The following is an 18157-nucleotide window of genomic DNA, read 5'->3' as shown; positions in this document are numbered from 1 at the left end:
CGGCAGCCAGCGCCAGGCGAGGCAGGAGCAGGGGGTGCGGTAAAGTGAGCATGAGAGAGAGAAAGGAGGCGTCCCCACTCGCCTGAGTTCAACAGCACCCACACCCTCCCTCCTTCCTGCCATCCACCCATCTGTTTGACTTTTTCTTTTAAGATTTATTTTTATTTATTTGAAAGGCAGCATCACAGAGAGGGAGGGGGACAGAGAGAGAGGGAACTTCCATCTGCTGGTTCACTCCCCAAATGGCCACAATCGTCAGGGCTGGGCCAGGCCAAAGCCAGGCACCAGGAGCTTCTTCTGGGTTTCCTATATGGGTGCAGGGGCCCAAAGTCTTAGGCATTCTTCCACTGCTATCCTAGGCACATCAGCAAGGAGCTGGATCAGAAGTGGAGCAGCTGGGACTCAAACCGGCACCCATATGGGATGCCAGCGTCACAGGCAGCAGCTTGACCTGTTACACCACAGTGCGGCCACAAACATCACTCACTGAGCGCTCACTCTGCCAGCTGCCATGGATAAGCAGTGGATGCTGGTGTGGTGCCTGTGCTCCAGGAACCCCCAAAGCACCCCACCCATCCCCCAACCCTGACACCCAGTCCCTCCGTTATGAAAGGTGACAGCCTGTGGACAGTGCACACACCCCGGCTGCCAGAAAGCTGTGACCTTCTTAGCTCCGAGCTCAAGGCCAGGGAGGGAGGCTGTGTGACTCGTGGGTCTCTCTGTGGGGGTTCTGCCTGCTGGGCTGGGGCACCCCGTGGCCAGTGCAGTGCACCAGTCCAGAGAGGCTGGCAGCCCTAGGGAGAGAGCAAGGACACCCCTGTTGCTGCTGAGCACTCCCAGAGCCTACGAGGGCCTAGAGGAAGGCTGGGCAGGGTCAGAGCAGAGTGGCGCCCACGAGAGATCACAAGGGGAAGGAGATCCCCCCCAACCCTCCCGAACAGCAGCCAGCACACGCCCACCATGCCTCTGGCCCGGCGACTGCGCAGAGCCTGCTACGACGGGGGCAAGCAGAGTTCTGCCCCCACACCAGAAAGAGCCTGCAGGTGCAGGAAGTGACGGCAGCGGCCACCTGGGAAGCACAGACGTGGCCATCAGACAGGCAGGCAAACCTCAAAACAAAGCCGTTTGGGTAGGTGTTTGGCCTGGCGTTAAGAGGCCCATCCCACCCGTATGAGAGACTTCTGGCTCCTGGCTCCAGCTTCTGACTCCGGCTCTCTGCTGATGCAAACCCTGGGATACAGGAGCGATGACTCAAGGGGTCTGGTCCCTGCCACGCCCAGCGCCCAGTCCAGGCCACTGTAGGCACTTGGGGGCGTGAACCAGCAGGTGGAACTCTCCTCTCTCTGTCTCTCTCTCTGCCTCTCAAATCCATAATTAAAAAGAAAACATAACACAGCCCCACAAGGTAAGTACTGCACCATGCACCTGGCCATGAGTCTAAGCCAGGCTCTGTGCCCCGCATCACACTCCTTCCCACTGCTCCCTGTGCGACAAACAGCTTGCTCCCCAAGTCCTTTGAAAAATGAAGAGCTCCTTTTCTTTTCCTAACAGCAGATGTTACAGCCTCGGCCTATCAGATGTGGTTTACGTTGCAACATCAGCTGTGGTCCCTAATGCACAGTTTCCATTGGTTGTAGCGTATCTGGGCATATAGTCTCCACCAAGCGAATGTCTTACATTAGTATGTCTTTTTAGTCGCTCCTTTTAATATATATATATACACACACACACACACACACACACATATATATATATATATATTTGAAAGGTACAGTGAGAGAGAGAGAGAGATCTCCATCTGCTGGTTCACTCCCCAGATGGCCACAACAACCATGTGTGGGTCAGGCTGAAGCCCAGAGCTCCACCTGGGCCTCCCACGGGTGGCAGGGGCCCAAGCCCTTGGGCCAGCATCTGCTGCTTTCCCCAGGAAACCGGATCATAAGAGGAGCAGCAGGCACTCTACCCAGCACTCCAGTATGGGATGCCGTGTCACAAGCTTCATTCTGTGCAACCACAAAAAACTCAAGGCCTTTTTACTTCTTTATTTCCTCTAATCCATTCCTGATAGCACAGAGGCTTCCAGAATCACTGTTTTGTGCATGGCGTGGGGCAGGAGTGGAGCAGCAGACGCCCTGTGGCCACCATCCACACACGGTAACAGCCATGAGGACACTTGCAGAAGCCACTGATTAGGGTACAGAAACCTATGTGAGTGACTCTGTTCCACCACCCACAATGGCATAATCAATGCAGGTCCAAAAGGATGCTTGAAAAAAATCTGGGGCTGGGGGCCGGTGCTGCAGCACAGCAGGTAGAGCCGCTGCAGTCCTGGTTCCAGTCCCTACTGCTCCACTTCTTACCAGCTCTCTGCTGTGGCCTCAGAAAGAAGCAGAAGATGGTCCAAGTCCTTGGGCCCCTGTACCCACGTGGGAGACCTGGAGGAAGCTCCTGGTTCCTGGCTTCAGATCAGCTCAGCTCCAGCCGCTGTGGCCATCTGGGGAGTGAACCAGCGGATGGAAGACCTCTCTCTCTCTCTCTCTCTCTCTCTCTCTCTCTCTCTCTCCTCTGCTTCTGCCTCTCTGTAACTTTGCCTTTCAAATAAAATAAATAAATCTTTAAAAAAAAAATCTGGGGCTAGATGTCGGTATCATGTTAAGATGTCACTTGGGATGCCCTCATCTCGTGGTAGCGGAGCCTGGGTTCAAGTCCCAGCTCCACCACCAAATCCAGCCACAGCACTCCTGGAAGGCAGCAGAAAATGGGCTGAGCACTTGGATCCCTGCCTCCCCCCGGGGAGACCCGGATCAAATTCCTGGCTCCTGGGTTCAGCCTGGCCCATCCTTGGCTACTGAGGGCATTTGAGAAGCAAACCAGCAGATGGAAGATCTCCCCCGCCCCGCCCCCCGTGCCTTTCAAATAAACAAGTTTTTAAGGAAAAAAGCATCTACAACCAGGCTTGACAACAAAAGAGAAGGCAGAACCACTACACTTCTTCTTCTTCTTCTTCTTCTTCTTTTTTTTTTTTTTTTAACAGGCAGAGTGGACAGTGTGAGAGAGAGACAGAGAGAAAAGTCTTCCTTTTTCCATTGGTTCACCCTCCAATGGCCGCTGCGGCCGACATGCTGTGGCCGGCGCACAGCGCTGATCCAAAGCCAGGAGCCAGGTGCTTCCTCCTGGTCTCCCATGCGGGTGCAGGGCCCAAGGACTTGGGCCATCTTCCACTGCACTCCCTGGCCACAGCAGAGAGCTGGACTGGAAGAGAAGCAACCCGGACAGAATCTGGCGCCCCGACCGGGACTAGAACCCAGGGTGCCGGCGCCGTAGGCGGAGGATTAGCCTAGCAAGCCGCGGCGCCAGCCACCACTACACTTCTAACAGATGCATCCCAACACACCCACCCACTGCTTCGGGCGGGCAGCCTGTGGCTACGTGGCAACTGCCATCTCCTGTCCCCCGCCCGCCATTCCCTGGAGTCCCCGTCACCAGCCCCTTTGCCAGGACCATCAGAGGCAGAACTGAACAGTCCCGCTGTTAAAAACCCACACTTCATCCATCCTCTTGCTCTTCCCACACAACGGGCCAACTCCAGAGTGAAATATAATGAGAAGAAACACGACCGTACCCAGCAGCGTAAGAGGAGAGCCAAGAACAATATGGAGGTCATTGAGAAAACCGCCTCACTAGGCCCTGGGGAGGCGACTCAAGGCAGGGCTGGCCCCACAGCGGAGGTCCCACCCGCACTGACCTCACCAAGCTCGGCTGCAGCTGCCGTGGGCGGAGCCGCCCCACAAATGGGGAACTGGCCCGGCGCCGGCCAAAACACTGGCGAGCATCGGAGAGCCACAGCCCCTGCTGCCCAGGTTAGAAAGAGTTACAGGAAATCCAGACCGTCTGGACACAAAAATGATGCTCCCTGAAGCTGGGAAGGGTGAGTGGGAAGGGCCTGCAGATTCACCTGAGCAGGGAGCCGAAGCCTGCCGTGTGGGTGCCGCGCACCTGTCCTGCAGTGAGGAAGCCCCAGGCCCCTCGCTTAGAAAAAGGCTTTGACTTGCATAAAATCATGCATAGGGTTACAGAGGAAGCCAACTACACTGAAAGATGTTTATCAAAACTTTCTTTTAAAAGGTGTGCCCAAGTCACACCCACGCAGACAGAGTCACACACGGGGAATCAGAAATGTCATGGAAAAGAATGAAAACACAAATTTACTTTGGTGCAAAAAAAAAAATTTGTATAGTCTTTTCACAATGTACATTCCCAAGACCTTTTTTTTGAAGACTTCTATGCTTCTTTATCAGTGTCATCAAATAACAAGATTGGGGCTGGCACTGTGGTGCAGCGGGTGAACCCGTGGCTTGCCATGAAAACCTCCCACATGGGCAGCCCCTATCAGAGAGCAGGTTCAAGTCCCAGCTACTCCCCTTCTGATACGGCTTCCTGCTAATGTGCCCACGAAGGCAGCAAAGAGGGCCCGTGTGCTTGAATCCCTACCACCCACATGGTAGACCTAGCTCCTGGCTCCCGGCTTCCACCTGGCCCACATCTGGCTGTTGTGGGCATCTGGGGAGTGAACAAGCAGATGGAAGATCTCTCTCTCTCTTTCTTTGCCTTTCAAATAAATAAACAAACATTTAAAAAAAAACAAAAAACAAAAAACAAAAAACAAGGGCCGGCACCACGGCTCACTAGGCTAATCCTCCGCCTTGCAGCGCCAGCACACCGGGTTCTAGTCCCGGTCAGGGCACCGATCCTGTCCCGGTTGCCCCTCTTCCAGGCCAGCTCTCTGCTGTGGCCAGGGAGTGCAGTGGAGGATGGCCCAAGTCCTTGGGCCCTGCACCCCATGGGAAACCAGGAGAAGCACCTGGCTCCTGCCATCGGATCAGCGCGGTGCGCCGGCCGCAGCACGCCAGCCGCGGGCGGCCATTGGAGGGTGAACCAACGGCAAAAGGAAGACCTTTCTCTCTGTCTCTCTCTCACTGTCCACTCTGCCTGTCAAAAAAAAAATAAAATAAAATAAAATAAAAAAATAAAAAACAAAAACAAAACCAAAAACAAACAAGATTAGGCAGCAGATCTAATATCTTCTACACCTTGACATAGTGATATGCATGAACAGCATTTCAAAATTTGTTGCAAACACATCAAAGTATTTCAAAATGACTGCCACTGCTGGGGAGTGAGCTGTAGCCAGTTGAGTCTCTGGTTGTCCCGGGAGCTGCTGACAGTCCTGTGGCTTGCTGCCTCCACACTGGGCAGTAATGATGAATTTCCAGTGCAAAAATCCATAAAAACAGATCCCTTGATTTCTATCCACGGCCCCCTAATGGAAGACCACCCCTTCGTCTTACAGATAATGACACTTAGACCAGGGAGGCCCAGGGACCCTCCGAGTGCCGCACAGCCAGGGAGCAGCAACCTGCAGAGTCCTCATCTCTTCTGCTCCCCTTCCCCAAGAAACTGTCAGACCATGTCCTTTGGGTTTTTGTTTGTTTCTAAACAAAAGTAATAAGTTCTTCTCACAAGTTCAAGCAGTCCAGGAATTACATAACCAAAACAAGGCTTCTGGCTTCCTTTAAACGCAGTTCTTTTTTTTTTTTTTTTTTTTTTTTTTTTACAGGCAGAGTGGATACTGAGAGAGAGAGACAGAGAGAAAGGTCTTCCTTTTTGCCATTGGTTCACCCTCCAATGGCCGCTGCGGCCAGCGCATCTCGCTGATCCAAAGCCAGGAGCCAGGTGCTTCTCCCGGTCTCCCATGCGGGTGCAGGGCCCAAGCACTTGGGCCATCCTCCACTGCCTTCCCGGGTCATAGCAGAGAGCTGGCCTGGAAGAGGGGCAACCGGGATAGAATCCAGCGCCCCAACCAGGACTAGAACCCCGTGTGCCGGCACCGCAAGGCGGAGGATTAGCCTGTTAAGCCACGGCGCGGGCCTAAACGCAGTTCTAAGAACAGCCCGATGGACGAGGCCTTGCTATTCCAAGTGTGGTCCCTGGGCTGGCACCTGCCTCACTCTGGACCCCCTGGGTTGGAGTCTTTCTCCTGGGGATTCCCACACTTGCTGGCACTCAGGGGTGCTGCTCCAGACAGCTTCCCAGGGGGCCTCTCTGTTGAGGTCTCCGGAAACACACGTTAACCACAACTTCCCCTGCTGAAGAGCAGTAAGGATTCAAGCGTCAGGGCCCGTATTGTGGCGCAGTGGGCTACCTGTGACACCAGCCTCCCATTTCATAGTGCTGGCTAGAGACCCGGCTGTTCCACTTCCGCCCCAGCTCCCTGCCCGCAGCCCCTGCCTCAATCCAGGTGCAGCCCCCGCCTCCCTCCTGGACCTGCTTGGTCCCAACACCCTGGAAAGCTCAAGAACCGCACGGCTTTGGCTTCACGGGTTCTGCTTCTGTTCTCAGCCTGAGAACTGGGCTTCAAGTTACAACCCCAGCCAGGGGCCCCCAGGAGAACTCGGACGGTCTGCAGGATTGAAGGCTGCCCACTCTTCTCTCATGGTCACACTCCTGGCCCTGTCTTCCCCACAAATGCTGCGCCGACCGGCTTCTCACGGCTCAGTTCCACAACTGAAATAAACCCAGGCCCCGCTGGCATCCAGAAGCAGATTCTGAGCAAAGTCTCCCCAGGCCTTAGCTGGGCAAAGCCTTCTGAGGCTGCCAGGTGAGTGTGTCCAGAGGTCATTTTAAAGGTTTTAAAGAATTAGGCCAGGGGCCGGCACTGTGGCATAGAAGGTTAAGCCTCCACCTGCAGCACCAGCATCCCATGTGGGCGCTGGTTCGAGACCTGGCTGCTCTACTTCCAATCCACCTCCCTGCTATGGCCTGGGAAGGCAGTAGAAGGTGGTCCAAGTACTTGGGCTCCTGCACCTGCAGCTCCAGCTGTACACCTGGGAGCCTGTGGACTCAGACCTCAGGCCAGAGCAGGCGAGAGGCGCAATGGTCAAGACGCCTCTTACGACACCTGCGTGCCACGTCGCAGTGCCTGCTTGGAGTTGTGGCTACTCCACTTCTGATCAGACCTCCTGCTAACGCATAGCCAAGAGGAAAGCCAGCGATGGTTCAACCTCTTAGGTTCGTGCCACCCACACACGAGACCGGGCTCTTGGCTTCATTCAGCCTGGCCCAGCTCTGGCTGTTGCAGGCATTTGGGGAGTGAACCAGTGGATGACAGATCTCTCTGTCTCTTTCTCTCTCTGGCTCTGGATTTCAAATAAATAAATACAGAGTGAGCAGGAGAAAGACCTTATTTTCACTCTTTCTTCAGAACTGCCCCTCTAAGAGCTCACAGACAAACCTTTCATTCACTGCGCTTCGATCTCCTCTCCCGACTGCTTCAAATCCCGGCTCGGCTCTTCACTCGCTGTGTGACCCTGCCCAGGCTTTTAGCTTCTCTGTGCTGCGCTGTCCTTGCAGGTGTAACAGGAACAACCCATAGTTCTCCTTCCTAGCGCTGCTGTGAGGGCTCAGTTTGCCAATTCCTGCCCAGACCCTGGCACACGAGCACCAGGTCAGCGTTCGATGAACCCTGCAGTCACCTTCTCCTGTTCCTGCCATGGCGGCCGTGCCCTCGCTGTACTGCGGAGGGGCGGAAGCGACGCCTCTGGAAACGTCCTCCTCTCCCGGGACTCTTCCCAGCGCTCCTGACTGCACAGGGCTCGCTGGGTGCTGCCTGTGCCGGATCAGAGCTGCATCCGGGACATCCTGGCCTCCTCCCGCCATGCAGGGCCCACCTGGGCTGCACCTCCCCAGCTCACTTCTGCCACCTTGGTGCCCTGCATCCCCACAGCCTGTTCCCAGGCCCCCTTGCTCCCATCCCAGTCCCGGGAAGGAAGAGCTTTGCCTGTCCACCCCTGCTCTTGCTCACTGCCCCGGAGGCCTGGTCTCACAATGCCCAGAGGGACAGCCCTGGGCCGGGCTCAAAGCCCTCTGCAAGTCAGGAAACCAGGGTGGGGCGAAGGGAAGTCAGAAAGAACCCGGGCTGCTGAATGAATAATGCCGGGCACTTTGGCCGGGGTGGGCCCGGTGCCAGTCCTCCCCAGGGTTCCTAGATTGTATTTTTCTTACAAAGGCACCATTATGAAGGCCCTGTATGTCCTATGTAGCAGGTTCAGAGCCCTACACGGCATGACGTCACAGGGACTGGGGATGAATAGGTTTCCCAGACGTGTCCTCGTTGTCAAGGGCACTAAGACCCTGGCAAGAGAGAGGGCAACACTGCAGAGCCTGGCAGCAGCTCCCAGCTGTTCTGCAAACAGGGGCCGGCAGGAGGGCCCGAGACAGCCAGAGCCGCCTGCACCGCCACCACCCGGGGCTCCCGTCCCAAACCTGGGTGCCTGCCGCCGCCGGGCTTATCCGGCCCCACGTGAAATCCCAGAGGGCAGCGCTGCCCCGCTCTGTGACGCCACGCTTTCCCTGGGGATCATTTCTAGCGGAAGGGAAAGGCCGTGGTGCACAGCTAGGAGCCTGGAGCCGGGAAGTCAGGGCGGCCAGACTCACACCCTGCCTCTGTGGGTACCCAGCCATGGGGTGCGCGTGCCCCCATCCAGGAGACGAAGACAGCTGCAGAGGCCCGAGGCCCTGTCACTGACCATGGTCTGTCACTCTGCTGCGGGTCCCAAGGGAGCACGGCACCCTCTGCCCACCGAGGCTGGGGGGCTCAGCTCACCCAGGTCCACACCTTCCCTTTGCATGCTCACCGACACTCACGGTGAACACCAACCAGCGTGTGCACTCGCCCTCCCCCCTCCACACACACCCACGCCCCTCGAGACCGCGAAGGTGGACGATGAGGGTCAGGGTTCTCCCCTGTAGCTCTGAAGGACGCCTGAGTGCGCACCGTTCACACACAGCGGAGTGCAAATGCATATTTACACAAACACACAGACACCTTAGAGAGGCGACCAGCACAGTCTCTCCAACTGCTGGTCACAGGAGAACCCGCCAGACCCCTGAAACCGACAAGTACCTCCCGACGCGGTAGCCTAGCCCAGCGGTCTCTCCAAGTTCAAGGTTATAGGAAGGAAAATATTAGAAATTCCATCCCGATTGGTTTCACCAAATTCTTTTAAGTTTTCACCCGTGCTTTGTACTCTGAGCTGTGTACCACAGGACACGCACATAACTTGCCAATGTGCACAGGACGGGGGACCCAAGCACAAAGACTGTGCAGATGGGGTACACGGCCCTCCTTTAGACCGCCTCCCAGAGCTGGAGACAGTCACAGACTTTAACCACAGCCAAAGAGACCAGTGTGGACCGCAGGAGAGCGTCCTCCAAGGCCACTCTGGTCAATGAGGTAAAACTTCCAGGTGTGGCCACACCCTTGCCACCTCCTCGGGGGCCCTGGCATCTGGCGCCATCCTCTTCCCAGAATCCCCTGCTCCGAGTACCCACAGGGAGGCCCCTTTTCATAAGAGCTTCGGTTCCCACCCAAGAAACCCAGGTTCTTTCCACAGTGGCCCCTTCTGCAGGTGCACACGTTCTATTCACAGATGACGGCTGCTGAAGACACAGCTCTGACCCCTTCTAGAACTTCTCTCTGGGATTCACATCCTAAGTCTGACCGGACGCATTTGTTGGTTCACTGAAAAAACACGAGCTTGGTCTTCAAACACACAGATGACAGACAAAAGGTAACATAGAGAACAGAATGGCTTTCGGGAGGCCTGTGACCAGAGCAGCAAACTAAATCCTGTGGCTGGGACGGGAGCGGAGACGCGGGCGCTCAGAGGGCCAGGAGCCTGTGGAAGGCCGGCCGAGGGCTCCCGGCTGCTCCGAAGGGTAGCAAACGGCACCTGAGGCTGGGTTCAGGCTGTGTCCTCACGGAGCAGCGAGGCAAGGTCGCAAGGGTGGTGGCTACTCACCCACACACTGGTTGCGTTCGTCCATCTGGTACCCAAAGCGGCAGATGAGAGGCCTGGAAATCGTGGGGTAGTTGGGAGCTGAGAGCGGTGGGGCGGCTGCTGGGTAGGGACCCGAGTAGGGCGTCGAGTAGGGGTTGGAGTAGGGCCCTCGATACACCGGGTTCGTCCGAGGGATGCACAGGTAGCCGCCGTTCTGGTTCACGCACATCATGTCTCCTCGGCAGGCCTCGGGGATGGTCCGGCACTCGTCCACGTCTGTGGGGACCACACACAGACAGCGTCAGCCGGCCCTGACCACGCTGTGCACAGCGCGCTGGAGACCTACAGCCCCGGGGACGACCCCAAAACACACTGCGCCGGCACCCGCTCCCAACACCCAGGGTGGCGCCCACCAAGTCTGAGTGACGGGCATCGTCCAGACCTCACTTGGTCAAATACCTCCATCATGGTTCTGCCCATGTCTGCACAGCCCTGTGCCACCTCGTGCTTCCTACTTTCCTTTACCCAGCGTGGGGAGCGGCCGGCCCATGGTCTGTATCAGGCCCACCAGATCACCCGGGCTGGCCCCACCAAGGCAGCCGCTGGCAGGACTCGAAATGCAATCAATCACCAGCAGGCTACTTCTTAAGCCGATGATTTTGTATGGCCCACGGGTGACGTCATAGAGTCCATATGGCCCTTGGCAGAAAAAAGCTTCCCCACCCCTGCTTTAAACAAACGCACATTTGAAACCCATGTAAATGTATTTTTTTTTATTTGACAGGTAGAGTTTACAGATAGTGAGAGAGACAGAGAGAAAAGTCTTCCTTCCTTTGGTTCACCCCCCAAATGGCCGCAATGGCCAGAGCTGCCCTGATCTGAAGCCAGGATCCAGGAGTCTCCTCCTGGTCTCCCATGTGGGCGCAGGGGCCCAAGGACCTGGGCCATCCTCCACTGCCATCCCAAGCCACAGCAGAGAGCCAGACTGGAAGAGGAGCAACTGGGACTAGAACCAGTGCCCATATGGGATGCCGGCGCCGCAGGGGGAGGATTAACCTAGTGTGCCACAGCCCCAGCCCCGTATTTTTCAATCTTATATGACCACAGCACAGGAAAAGCACCCTCAGCTAGCATAAACAACACAACTCAAAGAAAGGGTGTGTCTCTGGGAGTGGGAGTGGGAGCCCTGGTGTGCACAGACCACACTCCGACACAGAGATGTGCCCGGGAATGCTCCCGTTTCTATTCCGACGAAAGCCGGGCAGGGGAGAAAGAGTTCCTTGCATGAAGACATGGAGGCCCAGAGCTGGTTCCTGTTAAGCAAGCAAAGCCTTGCTTTCAAGGCAGCACCCACTGTGCCGGCAAACAGGAGCCGCCTGCAGCCAGCCTGGTGCAGAGCTTGGCGTGCCTGCAAAGCGAGGGCCGTGCGCTCCGGAAAATCAGCCTGACCAGGGCGTGAATGGCGCTCAGGGGCCTGAACGCTGACGGCAGCGAGCAGCAGAGCTGATTCCGCATCCTGGCCCCGTGACCTGCCTCAGAGGCTGCTCCGTGTGGACGGGAGGCTGGGGAAGAGACGCCCGAACCCCAACAGCCGCTCAGCCCACCGTCCAGCCTGAGACGCTCACGCCGAGCCCCACTGGCGAGGCTCAGGGGCGATAGCCTGGCCTTTACCTTGGAGCCCGGAATGACATTGGCCAGAAGGCCATGTCCCCATCTCTGTCCCACAGTACATGTTCAAATCCAAGTGCCTGACGGCAAGCCACAGCCAAGCCCAGAGCGCCCAGGGTGCGGGTTTTCTCCTTTCCCACCATCTCCCTCCCCTCTGGCTCTTAGGAGCAGGACAGCCTGACTCCAAGCTTCTGTCTGCTCCCTCCGTGGTGAACAGTTCTGTTCTTGAGCATCCTCCCTGCCCCTGACCTTGGCTCGTGCAGCCGGGGTCCCCGTTATCGGAGCCTACTCACGCTTCAACACCCCCGCACAGAAGGCATCGCCCCCTCCTCAGTGCAGAGTTGTGGTCATCGCTTCCATATGGCAACGCCTTTAGTGCATCATCACCATGTTCCTGGTCTACGTCTCTTCTCCCACTAGACGATGTACCAAGGGAACGCCCTGCCCCCAGCACGGGCACCCAAACACCCTCTCCCCAGGCCTCAGGACCTGTGAGTAGGTTAGGTGACAAGGCAAAGGGGAATTAAGGCAGTAGGCCAAATGCAGGTCCCCAGTCAGCTGCTCTTGAGCTGGGGCACTTACCCTGGACCAAATGGGGGGAGGGGAACCCCAAGTAATCACACGAGTCCTGAAAAGCAGCAGGACGGGCAGAGGATGGGTCAGGGAGATGCTGCAAGGGGGAAGGAGGGACTTGAAGTGTCCGGTACACTTGGCTCACTGGAGGTTCTTTCAGGATGGAGAAGGGGCCATCAGCCAAGAAATGGGGGAAGCTAGGAGGGGTCCTCAGCTGACAGCCTGCAGGGAAGCAGGGGGACTCTGTGCTGCAGCTGAATTTGGCCAGCGAGGAAGGGGAGCCTCCCAGAGAGACACAAAGCCCTGATGACACCTTGACCATGGCCTACGTGCGCCGGCCCACCATGGAACTGACACAGAGGTCTTAGATGTGTGTCGTGCAAGTGCCAAGTCTATGCTCGCTCATTCCAGCAGCCCCGGGAGATGAATCCAGACAGAAAGCTCCTTGGAGGCGGGACTCAGCAGGGGAGGGGGGAAGGGGCACCCCCAACTTCAGCCACCACAGTCTCCGGCTACGGCCATGGGCAGGGCAGTAAAGGCTGGACGATGCTGAGCAACAGTGGCCCCCACAGTGGGCCGTCCCCGAGTCTCCCAGGCGGGAGCGAGATCTGCGCGGGCTCATACCTAAACACTGGCCGGTCTGGCGATCCAGGTCAAAGCCGTTCGTGCACTGTTGCTGTGGGAGAGGAGACACCGGCAAGGTCATTTCATGCTTTCTTATGCCCTTTTCATGACAGCATTCGAGCTGCATTGCAGAACGTCTGGCAAGGGCGTTTCAAACGCAAGGCCTTGTGACCCCAGCACCTGCACTGCAGCTCCCCTTTGCTCTCACACCTCTTCCTTACATCATTCCGTCCTTAGCATACCTTCCGGAGTCTCCACATCACTGAGTCTTAGTCCCCACCCTGAACAGACACGTACGAAGCTCTTTCTAAAGGAAACGTTCACAGGGGCCTGCAGGGTGGCGCAGCAGGTGAGCCGCCACTTGCAGCGTCGGTGGGTAGCCCTATCAGAGCAGGGGCTTGAGTGCTGGCTGCTCCACTTCCGATCCAGCTCCACGGTAATGCGCCCGGGCAAGCAGCAGAAGACGGTCCACGTATGTGGAACCTTGCCACCCATGTGGGAAACCCACATGGAGGTTCCTGGATCCTGGCCGTGGCCTGGCCCCAGCCCTGGCTATTGCAGGCATTTGGGGAGGATGCCCCCCTCTCCCCCCTCCCCCCTCAACTTGCCTTTCGAATTTACTAAATCTTTAGAAAAAATTTTTTTTATTGCAAGAGGCAGAGAGATAAACAGCTCCCACTCATGGGTTCATTCTCCAAATGCCTGCCATGGGAGCCAAACACTCAAGCCAGGCCTCCCACCCACTTAGGCTACAGTCGCTGCCTCTCGGGGTCCATACTCGCAGGACGCTAGAGTCAGGAGCCAGGAATCAAACCCAGGCACAGCGAAGTGGGATGTGGGCGCCTGGACGGCCAGGCCAACACCTGCCCCTCATCATTAAACATTTCTTTAGGAAGAGCAATGCTGATCACCTCTGGGCACCCCTGGCCCATGCTCCAGGCTCACCCCTTCTGGGGAACAGCCAGGACTCCGGAGCACTGCTCACCCTCAGCTTCTCCGAGTTGCCCGCCCCCGATTCTGAGGTCTGCAAAGTAGACCTGGCCGGCATGTGCAGTCCATTTGCTAAGACAAAGACAACTGGAACCTTCCTCTCTTACAACCTGAGCAGGACGATTACTGAAAGATGCTTCCAGAGAGAGACGGCTCTCGGTCCAGAGGGCTGCCGGTTTGGCATGCAACTTGAGCTACAATTTTATGTACTTTAAAATGTATTTTAACATTGCAGACAAATCAGGAGGCAGCATCATCTTGTAAAATATTTATCTATTTAAGAGGCAGACAGAGCTCTTCCATCTACTGGTTCATTCCCCAAACGCCCACAACAGCCAGGGCCGAGCCAGGCTGCATCCGGGAGCCAGGAACTCCATCCAGGCCTCCCACGTGGGTGGCAGGAGGCACTGGAGCCATTGTTGCTGTCTCCCGGGTGAGCATCAGCAGGATGCTGGGACTGCAAGCAGAGCCGGGACTCACACCCACACTCTGGGGTGGGGGTGCAGGTGTTCCAACCAGCGTCTTAACAGCTGTGCCTAAAGCCTGCCGTGGCGGCACAACCTTGATTAAGACAGCCTTGGACTGGGAGTCAGGACACTGGGTTCTGGTCCCTGCCCCACCACAGGGAAGTCTGTCTCCTGGGCCAAGACTCAATTTCTCTGAGCCTCAGCTGTCATTTCCATATAACCAGGCGCTCAGATGAGGGAAGCTACAAAGCCCCCTGGCCTCCACCACCCTGGGGTTCTCAAATGCAAGGCTGGACTCCCACCCCCTGGCTTCGTAGCACACTCGCGGGCAATTCAAAAACACAGAAGGCTTACCTGCGCATTCCCAGGACGTGGCAGACAGAGGGCCAGAATGGTGACAGTGAGTATCCTGTGGAGGGCGAGAAACCCAGCGTGAGTCCCTTGGCGTATTCAGGGCTGGGGGAGCCTGGCGCTCAGGCTGCCCGTGCTGTCACAATGGCGATGTCACCACATAGCAGGGGACAAACACTCCCCGAGGAGCACAAGGCGGCTTCCGGACACCCTGACGCTCCCAAACAGCCCGGCGTGTTCTGCTTGCTGCATAGGTAGGGGTAATGAGTTGACCCACTATAAAGGGTTTTGCTGCTTCCAAAAAAAAAAAAAAAAAGTGCAAAAGCCACCACCATGGGATTCACAATGTGTTGCCCACTGCACTGGTCCTTGCTCCTCATGCAAGTGCATCTTGCACACCTTTGTTCACCAATGACTGCAGTGAACCTCAAACCACACCTCACCCCGTGGAAGGAGAGGAAAGTGAGGAAGGGAGGCACTTGGAGTTCCACCAAAGAAAGGTGCCACTCAGCCAGAGCTCGGACCCCTCGGGCCCCACTCAGGGCGCTCCTCGGTCAGTGGGTGGGCTCGGATGCCCAGGCCTCCAGTGTGGTCCCTCTGGGTGTGGCAAACAAGATGCTGTCACCAGCCAATGAAAGAGAGGATACAGGGACCCACGCAGACCAGAGAGGACAAAATCCAGCAGGAAGAGGGGCCTGGAAACCAGGGGCCGCTAGTGCTGCCTGTCACAGGCCACCAACCCGCTCTGAGCCTGCCCGTCCACCCTGTGCCACCCACGGGCTTTCATCCAATAAGACCGTGGTCACTGATGTGCTAGAAAAGTCAAAATCTGTACCACGCACAGGCATTAAGATGCTAGCCAAAGGTAACAAGTGTTGGGGACAGGGAGAGGAGCTGGAATTCTTGTGCAGTGCTGGTGGGCAGGCAGACTGGGCAGCTGCCCCGGAAAACAGTAGGGAGTCCCCCACATTAAACACAGAATCACCATGTGCCCCAGCAAGTCGACTTCTGGGTATGCACCCCGAAGATCTGAAGTAGAAACAGTGGTAACAGCCAGAAGGCAGGCACAGGCCCAGCACCCACCAACAGAGGCCAGGACAATGGGGTGCACACGGATGAGGAAGGGCACTGGGACACACACGGCCACTTTGAGGACATCGTGCCCAGTGAAACAGCGCAGTCACAAAACCACAAATACTGCCTGATGCCTGCTGAGGGACCTGCAGCCGGCAGAACCACAGGGCCAGAAAGGAGAGCAGTGGTTGCCGGGGGCCAGCGAGTGGGAAAGCAGGCAACGTTTGTGTTTAGGGAACAGTTCTAGTTTTACAAGATGAAAACACTTGTGGATGTTGGTTGCTACTAAGATGAAAAAAATTTACAAAGTCTATGCAAATGCAAAGCTTTGTTTAGCACTACTATTATTGGGTTCGACAGTAATTTATGCAAACATCTACTGTTTGCAGGCATGGGCGCTGCGCAGAAGAGCCGCAAGACCATGACCCAACCGCTGCCCTCCAGGGCTGGCTGCAGAGCCACGGGGCCACCATGCTGAGGGCACTGGCAGGAACACCCACTGGATGCCGGGAGAGCCAGGCTGGGGCCAGGCACAGCGCGGTCAGGGAAGACTTCCTGCTGCAGGTGATCTTGCAGGCTTTTCCAGTAGGGGAGTGGACCTGGGGTCCTGGCTGGCTTCCGTGGCCCGTGACTGCCACCATGCACAGCCGCTCTGCAACCCTCCTCCTTACAAGAAGAATGCCTGCTAGATGACACAGCTCGCTCACATGCATGACACACAGCCCCTGTGAGTCAGCGGCCCCCGAGGTACCAGGAGCACCCAGAGTCAGGCGACATCCAGAGCCCCGAAGTGGTGTTGGAGATGCAAGCCCACTCCTCCACCCAGTCCTCCGTCCAGGGGAAAAGACCCCACACGCCCCCAAGCTTGCATTTCAGCGAAGCGCCTGCCTGAGCCAGGTTCTAGAAGGCTGGAGACGGCTCTGACCTTATAAAGTGCAGAGCCAAATCCCAGGGCTTTTTGATATTTGCAGCGGCCAGATTTATATCTGGAAGGAATGAAAGAACAATAACAAATTTATTTTCCAGTCTGTATATTATGAATTTCAATGTTTTCCTGTTTCTTCACATCAAGTTTCCTTTCGGTTGGTTATAAAATCCTGTCTCGTTTATGTTGGAGACAGAACAGACTGACTGCACGCAGTGGACTTCGAGAGCGAGTGGAAAAGGCGTGCTAACCCCGTCTCTCCCCCGCTCCCCCGTCTCCCTCGGCTGGAAGCAGCCCCGGGCCGGGCCGGGTCCAGTTCTCAAGCCCGACCTCCTGGAAGAGCCACAGCTGGGTTCTGGGGGCCAAGTGAGTTCCAGGCGCACAGAGACGGTTTTCCAAAAAGAAATAACAGTCAACGCCACTGCTCTCACAGCCGCACCAAGAGCTGCACCTTGTCAGGAAAAAAAACTAGCAAACCCCACCAATGCACCAACCACAGAATACTGGGAGTGGGGGTGGGCAATGCTCACCAGCGGTCCTGAGACCACCCGTTTTGTGCGCCACCCTACAACACAGCGCAGCTAAAAGAGCAGCTAGGTGTCAGGACAGCCCGTCGGAAGCGTGCTGGTCCCGGGGCCAGGATGCCACTAGGATAGCTGGTGTCCAGCGCGCGCGAGCGCACAAACACAATGTGTTCAAAGCAGCTGCGATTTCAAGAGTCCACCCGACTCGCTGTGCAGCAGGCATCCAGACCTAGCCCGTCAAGGCGGAGGGACCACTCGCCCGCCTCGGCAGCCTCTGCCCGCAGCCCCCATGGCTGCACTGGCTCGGAACTGGGTCCCGTGCCTTTGTGAATCCCGCACGGCCACGGAGCAACCGCAGCCCCACCGCGGGGAGCGAGCCGCGGCCACAGCATCGCCAGGCAACTAGGCACTGGGCTCCCAACGCTTAAAAACGAACTTTTACAAAAATGCGTTTAAAAAAAAAAAAAAAAGGCACACCAAGTTCTCGCGCGTTCCTTCAAGCAGCAGCAAAGCCCCGCTCGCTGCAGCCCGGTCCCGGCCGCCGACTCCCGCGACTGTGCGAAAACACCCACTCCCCAAAGAAGGCTTCGAGACGGGAACCGCCGCGGCGCAGCTTTTTATAATTAACAGTATCATTGCATCACCGGCTCCTGCCTTTTCCAATATCCTGACACAGCCTGAATGGCAGCCACAGCTATTTTCCACCCATCAGGTTTTTAGCAAGGTTTCCAGAGCCCGGAGAAGGCCACGCGCGGCGCCCGGGGCTTACCTCCCGAATGCTGGCATGTCCGAGGCGCGCGCGGAGAGCCGAAGGGGCAGAATTCGGAGGGCTCCCCGGCGGGACCCTCGGCGGAGCGGCGGCGCGGCGGCCTGCGCGGGGCCCCTGGGGCCGGCCGGGCTTTTTATCCCAGACGGGCCGAGCGGGTGGCGGCGAGGACGGGGCGCGCGCCGGGGCTGCTCGGAGCCACTGAGAGCCCTGGCGGCAGGCACCTGGTTTCGCTTAGCCCTCTTCAGTAATTCAGCATTAAACCAATTGGAGCAGGAATGTTAAAAATGAACACTTCATTTTCTAAGTATGTTAAACAATGCAAATGGGGCCTCGGTCTGGACGCAGCTGGTTCG

At 56.9% G+C, this 18157-nt stretch overlaps 1 protein-coding gene across 1 annotated transcript in view; it reads right to left on the bottom strand.

The window, feature by feature from the left end:
• The window catches only part of FBLN5 (fibulin 5), an 80297-nt gene extending 62372 nt beyond the window's left edge, over positions 1-17925 (bottom strand). Inside the window, exons 1-4 of the mRNA XM_062181563.1 lie at positions 17805-17925; positions 14516-14570; positions 12705-12756; positions 9861-10115 (exon numbers count right to left, since the gene is read on the bottom strand). Coding sequence (XP_062037547.1) covers positions 9861-10115; positions 12705-12756; positions 14516-14570; positions 17805-17821 — 379 coding nt within the window. The 5' untranslated portion in view covers positions 17822-17925. The remainder of the gene's footprint in view (positions 1-9860; positions 10116-12704; positions 12757-14515; positions 14571-17804) is intronic.
• Positions 17926-18157: the final 232 nt, after the last annotated feature.

Source organism: Lepus europaeus, chromosome 22 (assembly GCF_033115175.1).
Source record: "Lepus europaeus isolate LE1 chromosome 22, mLepTim1.pri, whole genome shotgun sequence".
NCBI classification, from domain to species: domain Eukaryota; kingdom Metazoa; phylum Chordata; class Mammalia; order Lagomorpha; family Leporidae; genus Lepus; species Lepus europaeus.
The sequence above is the reverse complement of the archived record's forward strand: the minus strand, read 5'-3'. Positions and strand labels throughout refer to the sequence as shown.